At 42.5% G+C, this 11,003-nt stretch overlaps 2 protein-coding genes and 1 long non-coding RNA gene across 4 annotated transcripts; 2 read left to right on the top strand and 1 right to left on the bottom strand.

Annotated features, from left to right (window-relative positions):
- The first annotated feature begins 40 nt into the window (after positions 1-40).
- Positions 41-1,907, top strand: mrps2 (mitochondrial ribosomal protein S2). Its single transcript, XM_076757668.1, has 4 exons — positions 41-100; positions 337-453; positions 559-679; positions 1,050-1,907. The coding sequence occupies exons 1-4, from the start codon at positions 76-78 to the stop codon at positions 1,594-1,596; spliced, it is 810 nt and encodes a 269-aa protein (XP_076613783.1). The 5' UTR covers positions 41-75; the 3' UTR covers positions 1,597-1,907.
- Positions 1,908-2,418: 511 nt separating this feature from the next.
- On the top strand, positions 2,419-3,303 carry LOC143337800 (uncharacterized). The gene is made up of 3 exons (XR_013079204.1): positions 2,419-2,821; positions 3,026-3,102; positions 3,211-3,303. It is a non-coding gene; the product is annotated as an uncharacterized LOC143337800 (long non-coding RNA).
- A 57-nt stretch (positions 3,304-3,360) lies between these two features.
- dipk1b (divergent protein kinase domain 1B) lies at positions 3,361-9,201 on the bottom strand. Of its 2 annotated transcripts, none has more exons than XM_076757666.1 (5): positions 8,631-9,201; positions 7,506-7,640; positions 5,397-5,504; positions 4,845-5,021; positions 3,361-4,703 (listed from the first exon to the last, which is right to left on the bottom strand). In XM_076757666.1, the coding sequence occupies exons 1-5, from the start codon at positions 8,697-8,699 to the stop codon at positions 3,891-3,893; spliced, it is 1,302 nt and encodes a 433-aa protein (XP_076613781.1). In that variant the 5' UTR covers positions 8,700-9,201; the 3' UTR covers positions 3,361-3,890. The 2 variants fall into 2 exon arrangements, with proteins under 2 accessions (XP_076613781.1, XP_076613782.1); XM_076757667.1 differs by having other exon boundaries at positions 7,506-8,063; positions 8,123-9,200.
- Between the last annotated feature and the right edge of the window lie 1,802 nt (positions 9,202-11,003).

The following is an 11,003-nucleotide window of genomic DNA, read 5'->3' as shown; positions in this document are numbered from 1 at the left end:
TTACGACAGCACTTTACGGCATTCTTAAAAACACGCAGGCGCAGTTGGGTGACCTTCCATGGTGCTCAAGTAAGCATGGCGGCCCGGGCACTGACGAAAGGTACTTGTACTAAAGTATTTTTACATGTACGACAGAAGAACGTTGTAGTCGGAAAATTTTGAGTGTGTGACATAAGTTTTCAGGTCAGTTGTGGCAGTGTTTGTTTTATGCTTGTAATCCAAATTAGCAATTTAGCCAACAGCTAACGTCAGTAGCTAGCTAGGTAGCTAGCAAGCAAGCAGCACTCGCTTGGTCAATGTCTGATGTTTTTACCGATGTGTGTGCTCTATATTTAGGCCTTTTGGGGCTACGACACTCACGAGCTGTTACGGTCGGATACTCCAGTGTCGGACATCAATACACCACTGCAGCGTCCACCGAATCACCTCAACAACCAGCTCGCGATGTTACAGGTGAGCTAACTGGCGAATGCGAAGCTAGCGGGGGTTGTACAAGCTAACGTTAGCCAGTTCTGTTTTTCTTCAGACTTTCAGTGTTATAATTTCTCTTTTACACAGAAGAAATATTAAACCGGTCACTTGAGAAGCCGGACTTTTTCCGTGTGTCAGAGTTCTTCTCGTTAAAAGACCTGTTCAACGCCAGAGTGCATCTTGGCCATAAAAAAGGTTGCAGGCACAGGTTGGTATAACTTCCCACATCTCATCAGCTGTTTAATGTTGTGCTTAACACAATCCAAAATGTTGCTGCTACACTTCATAACTCCAGGTACTCAGGTTGCCATAAAAGTGACTTACTATGATTTAAAATTAGTTGTCTTTTTCTGAGCGCCTCTATTTAATTGTGCTTTGCAAGTTTGAAATGCCTAATTACACCTAACAAACATTTAAACCGTGCCACAGTGCAGGCCCAAAACTACCTTTGCATTAAAACACCTGCAGGAAATGTTGAGGTAGTAACATGAGTTTTATGCATTGACATTATCCCATCCCACTCACAACGATGTATCATCAATTTTATATTTTAATCAGTGGCCTTTTTTTTAACCTAGGCTTATGGAACCTTACCTCTATGGTTGCCGTTTGGACCATGACATAATTGATCTCGACCAGACTGTGGAGCACCTTCAGCTAGCCCTGAACTTCACTGCCCACGTGGCGTATCGTGGTGGCATCATACTGTTTGTCAGCCGCCGCCGTCAGTTTTGCCACCTGGTGGAGAGCACTGCTAAGGATTGTGGGGAGTACGCTCACACGCGGTACTGGCAGGGTGGCCTCCTTACAAACGGTCCAGTCCAGTACGGCCCAGGAGTCCGCTTGCCAGACCTCATCATTTTCCTGTCCACTCTCAACAATGTGTTTCAGCAGCATGTAGGTATCAGAGACGCAGCAAAGATGAACATCCCCACGGTGGGTGTGGTGGACTCAAACTGCAACCCCAGCCTGGTGACATACCCTGTGCCTGGGAATGATGACACTCCAGCTGCCATGGAGCTGTACTGTCGCTTATTCAAGATGACTATCAAACGTGCCAAAGACAAAAGGAAACAAATGGAGCTACTGTACAGCCTTTCAGCACCCTCCACTCCAAGCTCATGATGTAATAGATTCTTAAACAAGAGACATTAGAAATGCATTTATATAAAGTCCATCCAGTCTGCTGCTCCACACATCATGCATCTGCTTTTGGAAAAGATCTGATGCAAGGGAAATATGCCGCAGTGTTGTGAAGACTGAACTTGTGTGTATGTCTGTAGTCATCGCTGAATCTTGTTTCTGTGAATCGTGTTGCAGAATGTTTGTCCAGATTCAACCATTGTGCACCACTGATGTAATGATGATGTGTGTTTACATGGACCTCTATAATCTTGACAAATATAACCCAAATAACTGAACCCCCTCAAATGATACCACAGATTTATTTATTTAAATTATCTATGGCATACCCTTGAGGCTATGTTGATACCAGTTGTACAAAATATGAATTTATGCCATCTCTTTGTGAGAAACTAAAATATTATCTCAGCCCTGATTTTATGGCACCATAAATGTATTAGAGAATATTTAAGGTAGTCACCAAATGACAAAACAGATAACTGCTATATTTAGTGCAGTAAATAAAGCTTGGCCCTTCGCGATAGCAGATGAATCTTGGCCCCTTCCAGGTTCCGTAGTGGCTCAGCAGTCTTTCCGGTCTCGAGCTTCTCTGACCACCGGTCAAACGGCTGCGAGAAAAAAAATGGTGAGTGGGAGTATGAGTCCAAGTTAAAGTTCATAACGCTTGTATTGTACAACGTGTTCTTCCACATTATTGATAAAAAACAATTTTGAGCGTTTCATAATTTAAATGATCGCATAAACTTAGAAACCGAACGCCACTGTCTCTCAAACGTCCACTAACGGCTGTAATGTGAGCAATATTTCTGTTACTGTTAATCACATAACTTAAACTGCATTTCTTTACGAAAGGTGCTATACAAATAACGTTTTATTATCAATAATATTATAGTTTATTAGTAGCACAAACATCAATCCTATCAGTCGACGCAGATTGCCGGTGTCCCGCCCACTCTTTGAGTGACGCATGCGCATGAGGAAATCAGCCAATCTCAAGTCAAATTGTTGGATACAGTACACCCACATTCAAAGCTAACGAGAAACTTGAAGAGACGCAGGAAGTAAGGCAAAAACACAGTTAATTGGGTTTAAACATTTTGCCTTAATTGTTTCGTGCTAGTGAAGATCTTCATCATATAGACGCCCAGAGGGTCACCTTTGATGGACCAGATGAACCTGAAGAGCAGCGGCGGAGTTTCCTGGGAAGGTGAGAGTCTGTGCTGACTTCATACTTCTAGATTATTTGCTCCTGTGTTTCCTCTGCACTCGCCCAACATGTCCCATGAGGCTTGCACTCATTTGGAGCAATGTAGTTTACCAACAGATCAGTGAATTGAAAGTTGTTAAAAGATTAAATGATTGAATTTAAGGACTAATAACCAAATGCCATAATTCTGATGTGTCTCCACAGTGTAGAACCCCAGGCTCAGGGTAAGACGTTTGAAGCCATCTGCAGATCCTCTGTGAGCCTTGAAGACATGGTGGAAAGTGAGTATTTTACACTCGAAAGAAAAACTTCAAGACGGCTAAAATATTCCAGCCAAAAGACTGTAGATGAAAATCAAATGCTTAACATTGTTTATGGTCACTTTACAGATAAAATGAAGAACTACATAAAGCTGATCGAGTTATTTGAACATCTGACTGACTCCATTTCTTGACATCTTCGGATCTGACACCAGGTACCCAGTTCAGATGAACGCAATTTTAGTCACACCGTGTTGAAAATCAGTTGTCTGAACAAACTTATATGGATTCATTCAAGTTTAATTATGTCTGATTGTCCTTTACAACTCTGGTCTGTTCAGGTCGATTTGAGTACATTAATATCTGATCAATACCAGGAAGGACATTTAATATCTACTAACAATCAAACCATGTCATAATTAAACTTTGTCTCTACTAGGGACAAACAAAAGAATAATATAAGAAATCATTTTGAAAATGATTTACTTACATGTTATTTTACAAATAAAGTCATAGGCATTGCCCTGAGAATATTATGTCTAAACTGATGAATGTACTTCTCAAAATAATGCATTGGAAAACAAATGCATGTTGGGGCTTCAGTGAGTCTCCATCGTGTGCTGTTTCATATTGTATATTCATTATTTGACAGTTTCCTGTTATCCACAGTCAATGCAGAGTGAGAATATATATTAATCACCACCAGCCTCTTAAACATTTGGCAAAGCTTCATGAGCAGAATCTACTCATGTTCATGTAATAATTCACTTACTATGTAGAGGTACAGGTTGGATAATCTCAACCTGTTTTCAAGAGTACTGAGTGTTGGATATTTTCTTCCACAGTAATGTCTTCAGGTTGTTAAGGACTAGTGAGTGATGCACCTCCATCTGGCTTGCCAGACCGCTGAGTGTCACACAGGTGCGTAGCTGCTTTTCCAGATCCCCCCGGAGGTCTGAAGGTGCTCCGAAAAGCAGAAAATCCTGCAAAAGCACACACACCTTTGCAAGATTGGGCTGCACGACCTCAGTATTACACTGCTTCACTAGTCGGTCACAGGTGGCCGTGCAGTCCCGGCCATAAGTACAGTCTGCGTTAGTCTCACAGCGCCGGCCCCTCAAAAATCCCCGTACAACTGCCTCAGATGCCACACTGCGCAGGTTGGCCATCTTGCAGTCATATTTTGCATTGTAGCCCACATGGCGAGGACTGGCGTCACATATTAGGAAACTCCCATAGGACCCGTGGAAGACCTCCTCCACAAACTCCAGCAGGCCAATGGTGATGCGAGCCCTGCGCGGCCAGGCTGGTGCCAGCCAGTGGTTCAGGCTGGAGCTCAAAGCCTCTGGGACCAGAGCCTGCAGGTAATGAGGCACTTCCAGCCTGTAGAGGGAGCTGTGGCCCACGCGTTCTGTCACATACAAGTCTCCACAGAAGCCCAGCAGCTTGGGGGTGTGCTCCTTCTCCTGCAGCGCCACCATCAGGAGGAACTCATTGATCTGGAGAAGAGCCCAGATTGACTTGGCCTCTGCTAGAGACACTTTGCCATCCTGGTTGACATCAGCCAGAGTTATGACCCGGTCCACCAAGGTGCTCAAAGATGACTGCTCACCAAGGTTAGCCTGTAAGAAGGAGGTTAGCACATTAAAAAAAAGGTTGCACAAGGGATATTCATATCATGTTCCAATACAGTTTTAGATTAGAAAGGTTGGTAGTTGTTCTATATGATAACATATATGTTGTAATTGCTGAGAAAAACAGACCTTGAGGAAACTATGCAGCATCTCTTTAAATTCATCCATAGAGGTTCCACGAGTGGGTTTGTCAAACAGGCTCATCTCTTGTCTGAGCATCGAGTCTGGAGCCCCGTCAGTCTTCACTGGATCCTCAATTCCACACTTGATCACAACAGGTCTCTCCTTCCACAGTCCACTGTACACCTGCAAGTATAGAAATGCAACAACAGTAAGAGATGAGAATGAATGCTTGTGTTACACATCAAAGGTCAGTGGGTTTATTTTGTTTTATTTTTTAAAATACAGGCATCAATTTAATACAAGCTGAAAAGACGCTCAGAACTCTATAAAGGTCAAACCCTCACCTGCTGATTTAATAATAGCCAGCATATAAATGATGATGATGTGGGGATGATGCCACATTAACTATTCAAAGGATTAAATGTTCATATTTTAAAAGCATAATAAAACCCGTGCCACGTCATTCAGTATGTTAAATGTTACAAACCTTTCACTGTGTGAAGAAGAGGTTTGGATGTGTTTTCTGAAGGCAAAAGTTGGTGTGTGTGTTTATTTTACCTGGTGTATGGAGGAGGTGGACATGCAGCGCTGCAGGGTTAGAGTCCTTTGATCACACAACGCCTTGCAGGACGAGCCTGATATTATCCCCCTTCTATAGTGATCACACTGCAAAAGAAACAGGACATTCACTTCATTAACCACGGGGAACAGATTCTTTAAGTGCCTCATCCTCTACTAAATCCAATATTAATACGTCAAGTATTTCAGGATTTCAGTTTTTTTACACCTCCAGGCTCTGTAAATATTCACTCAAACCTTTCATTGTGCTCCATCCAGCACATTTCTAACATCACATCTGATTTGAGATCTGCCACACTGCCCCTGTCCATTAGCTGTCGCTTTCTGGTTTCCTTCTAATGCTCACCATCTGACGCTATCGCCTGCCCAAATTTAACAGAATCAACATCAGCTCAGAAGAGCAAATCAGATGTTCTGCACACATTTCCACAAATTCTTCTAGGAAATGTACAGGTTGGGTAATATTACTGCTGGTAATTACATCCATTATAGAGTTAAATTGGCTGTATGTGTATGTTTGGTGCAACAGGATCAATATGCTGCATCTAAAACAGTAAGAGTTTTCTTCTATGGTACATTTTATGTGGTCGAAATCCAGAGTAAGAACAAGACCACGCTGTGCCTGCTGTGATCAAACTAAACTCCTATCATATAGGCTTTGTCTTGCATTATGCACAGTTTGCCTCAGAGCAGACACAACTCCTGGTAATCCTTCCCAGCAGTTTACTGCCAGATTTCTATAGAGTTCTAACCAAAATACAAAGCAGCAACAGGCAGATCAATAACCTTTGTATATCCTACAAATATCCCACCTCTTCAGCACTAATTCTATTGCTGTGAAATGTGTCCATGTAATGGTGTTGACCTTTTATTTATCACACTGTCAAAAACTGAGGCACACACAAACTTTTACAGTCTGCACATCCGTCCGCATGCAGGAACACACACTGTTGTGCAGATCAGATTATTTGTTACAACGAGCTTACATCATTGATCTTCCATTGTGCATCAATTACTCTGAGCATGTCCTTCATTAAATGTCAGTGGCTGTTCTGTTGTCAACAACTGAAAGCTCTGGAAACAGCTGGGCACAGCAGGAGAGTAGTTAAGTTATAGGCTGTATCTTTATCCGGTCAAAGGCCCAGCATGAAGGAGGAGGCCAACCCGAGCAGCCCCCAGCTGTCCCTCCTCCTCCTTCTCCTGCCATGTTTCCCATTGTCTTGCACATTATTTAGGTTTCTGTCTTAGTCTATGTTGACCACAAATGTGGTTAAAAATATTATGTGTTTTTTTTGACTATTCTGCGATTTGGCCCTCCAACCTGAATATATTAACCCTAACCCTTTTTTTGGGGATATTTTGGAGCTACATTTCACCCAGTAGCTCATGAAACATATGGCACCGCACCCTGTTTTTTGTTGCTTCAAAAAAAAAATCCATTTCATGTTGATTTGCATGTGTACTTTTTTGCCTATGCTGGCATGTAATGCACTTGTTCTGTGGGTGTTGAAGCTGGAGCGCTGGACTTACATACAAATGAACGTCTGTTACATTCAAGCCCTTGCCAGATGAGTTCATGCAAAGCTGATTAACCCAATCACTTCCATGCAAATTTCTCTACGTTTCCCCATATACCAGAGGTTTAGAAACTGGTGTCTGTGTTGACATTCCCAGGCTGGTGCACCAGCAGTGATTGATTTTTCCAGAGCTGAAGGCTAGAGCAACTGTAGTGACAGAGTAGGATACAGTAAGTATGAGCACGGCGGAGCCTGTGCTGTTATAAGCATGCGAACAGTGTTTTTCTAACTACTCTGAATGCCAGAAGACGCAGACAGTAGTTTCATACTGCAGGTTTAACCATTTCGGTGTCAGAGGTCCTTCGGGAACAAAAATCTGATCATAATATGAATCTAGTTCACACAAATGAAACATTATGTCACTGAGCTAAATGGCTAATCAATAAGGAGGCATGTCAGAGATGGTTGTACAGCAGAATGTGAAGAGATAATGATTGATTTGACTCCTGAACACCATCACACTGATGAAGTTATGAAAGTGGCTGTCATAGTATTCAGAGACGATACTTACAATGACCATATGGCACACATGCCCGCGGCACAGCTCTGAGTAAGAGGCATACTGCATATAGATGACCCAGCTGGCAATGAGGATGCCCAGCCATGCCAGGAGAAGGTACTTCACCTTAATGGCTGGGAGACGACTCTTTAAGAGGTTGGGAGAAAAGGGTTGGACGGGATGGAAGAAGACATAGCAACTGATCATAAAAATAGATCTAAATCACAGTGAAAGAACAGCTAGTCACTCCAGGTCAGGATGAAACCGAGCGAGCTGATATTACAAGCCCTCTCAACAGCCTGCTTTAGTAAAACTACCTCAGAACTGACAGTAAAATGCACTTAAAAGTATCAAAATTGTGACTACTCCTGCTGCATCCAGTGGCACCTGTGTCTGATATAAAGTTGTTACATAGAACATTAATAAATGAATACTGATGCTGGCTGTTACCAACATGAAGTCAGGCCCCTGTCTGAAGGACTAACCACAGCACTAAAGCAGCTCTCATAAAAGTAATCTCCACCAAAGTAACCGCTTGTTTCCGGCACAAAATATCTTGCCATTCATATGCTGATAATACACAATTGTGTATTTCACTTTCACACAATAACCTCAGCCTTGTAAATGACCAAGTCAGTTGTTTCAGTGACACTGGACACCGGATGACCCAAAGCTGCAATTAAACAATGACAAGACTGAGAAAAAAAAAACAAAAAAAAACAGACATATTTTCCAATACTTGGATTGCCTCCCTGGCTTCTGACAAAATACGGAATTGATTCCTTAAAATATTGCCCTGATTGGGAACTAATAACATATCCCTCCGAAAATGAACGAGTGGAATTATTATATACGGAAACAGGCTATTCAAATAACGTCAAAACACCTTTAAATCGCACTGAAGTACAGTATGTCAGTAGATGCATTGAGTTACTTTCCATCAGGCCTGTACACAACAATAAATCAATGGACAGCCTGCACCCTGCCTCATTTTTAACATTCACGACATTTTGTGATGCACGCACTGCGCTCCACGCAGATATCGGCCTGGCTGGACGTGCATGCAGGTGATTCACCGTGTGGACCCTGTCACTGCAACAAAGGACGGCGGGCTGACATCATGCTGTCCGCGCATACCTGCAGCCCTTTGGACAGCGGGCAGAAGAGCACCAGATGAACCAGTCTCCGCAAAGCTCTGGGCATCATGAGCGACTCTGTTGGGATGCAGCGGAGCGAGAAACCAGGGAATCCTGACCGATCACATCCTCCCAGCAAACCTACGCCATGCGTCGCAAATAACCAAAACCCGCGGAGTTATTCGGCGCAGCGTGTGCCATCATATTTCCCTCGGCTTCTTGGTTTACTGCATCACGGGGCCGACACAGCGCGAGGTCTTTACAGTGTGGTTTCGTAATCCAATTTTTCAACTCAAATCATTGGCCTGGAGGAAAAAAACAAACAAGAGCGCGTCCTTGAAATTAAGCAATTTCGGATTTACGCTCCATATGGGCCAGAAAATCTCCGCAACAGCCCAGAATTTAAGACCTGCTCCGGCCGCGATCACGAGCAAATCCGATTAACGTAAACGCAGGTTCTTCGTTATCTCATCAGATGAAGCTGGACAAAAGTGTGACACAGAAATAGCCAGCGGATCACCCGATGAGCATCCAACCTCTGTTACCCAGCGACTCATCACTGCGCTCCTTTAAAGGGGAAGATGCGTGCGGGCTCTCAGCAATGAGATGTTTTCGTGCCTCCGACATAAATCTCCTGTCCTTATTTCCCTGTGAAGGAAAAAAAAAAAAAGCACTACCATATATCATTTACCTCCAGAAGAGAAGTCAAAACTGAGTTACTGGAATATTTTGCGTCCCCACTTTCACAGTATTATCATATTGTCCTTAAATTTGTTAATGGATTTTTAAAGCCGAATAAAAATCTACCAAAAGGTCATCAGACAATTAAAAAATATTAGTGAATATAATATATTCAATCTATAATATTCAAAGTGATAAACTTCCTGGTTTCTTGCACACATACACTCACTGTGAAGTTGATGTCTGTCCCAAAGATTGGACAGGGACATGTTTTTGTGCTTTTTCTTTTGGTGCATTTTCACTCTGCATTGACTGTGGATGACAGGAAAGTGTCAAATAATGAATATACAATGTGAAACAGCAGATGATACAGACTCATTCAAACCTCACAGAAGAACCAGTGTGTAATTGTTTTCCAGTGCAGTATTTTCAGAAGTACATTCACCAGTTTAGACACAGAATTTTATATCACTGAAAACTGGTATACTTTTCAGTTTTTCCCTGGTTGAACTCCAAAATACACAAAAAGGGAGACAGACAAGGAGATTATCCATCTCTTCTTTGATTTCAGACACATGAAGCCAAAAAGCAGGCGTCTCATTTTAAGTCGGCTTTTTGTGTCCAGAATGACAACTGTCGCTGGATATTTCATGCTGGAGTTTCCTAATATGTGATGCCAGTCCTCGCCATGTGGGCTGCAATGCAAAGTATGACTGCAAGATGGCCAACGTGCACCAGATGGAGGTGCATCACTCAGTAGTCCTTAACCTCCCTCAGTAAGCATTAGGAACTGAGGAAACTAAATGTTCAAGCCTTACATTCTGTTCATATTCTATATGTTCGCAGAGGAACCCCATCATAACAGGCGTCAAGACCAAATCTGACATGGAAAAAAATGTGAAATTCATCTGTCTGTTGGCCAAAATTACAATCTGTTTACCTGCATGGAACTCATTGGGGTTATTTTTTGTGAGGTTATTTTAGGGCAGAGCTATGAAGTAGTCTGTGGGCTGCTGTGAATGGATGAAGGTATCTGACAGTGGACACACTGTCAGGTGCACCCCCTAGTGGACAGTTCTGGGCACTTTCTCAGCTTCTTGTAAGTAGCTCATGCCTGTTTGATCAGAAGCAGCTCTGAGCCAGACCTGCATTGCATCACACACATATACAAGAATACATGTTAGAGAAGTCTGAGGCACTCAAGCAGGAAGAGAATTTAAAAAAAAACCTTTAATAACACATGGCCATTGAATTAAATACAGGTAAGCACATGCCAGTATCCTTTCAGATGCAGGGCAGTTGAAAGCACTGCTATTTGGTTGCTATTTGTTGGTTGAATAAATGTCCCAAAACACATCAAACACAGGTTTACCCTATTAACGAAAAATCCTTGTTTTCATCATATACACAGCACAGTACTAAATATAGCTGTCAGGGAGGTGAATGATGATATTTGGTGGAGCATATTGAATCATTCTTTGCTCTAATAGGGGGACACTTAAACATGGCATTCCCTTATTGCCTTCAGGCGCCGTCGGAATATTTACACTTCTAGGCAATTGAAAAGGTAAATAGTAGGGATTCACAAGTTTTCAGTGCCGACCATCCACTTGTGAAACTAACAGATGAACAGGCCAAAGTACACGCTGCTGGAGTCGGCTTTATGTTTCATCTGCGTGGTTATTTTGGTTTT

This window comes from Chaetodon auriga, chromosome 19, assembly GCF_051107435.1.
Source record: "Chaetodon auriga isolate fChaAug3 chromosome 19, fChaAug3.hap1, whole genome shotgun sequence".
In the NCBI taxonomy this organism is placed as follows: Eukaryota; Metazoa; Chordata; class Actinopteri; order Chaetodontiformes; family Chaetodontidae; genus Chaetodon; species Chaetodon auriga.
The sequence above is the reverse complement of the archived record's forward strand: the minus strand, read 5'-3'. Positions and strand labels throughout refer to the sequence as shown.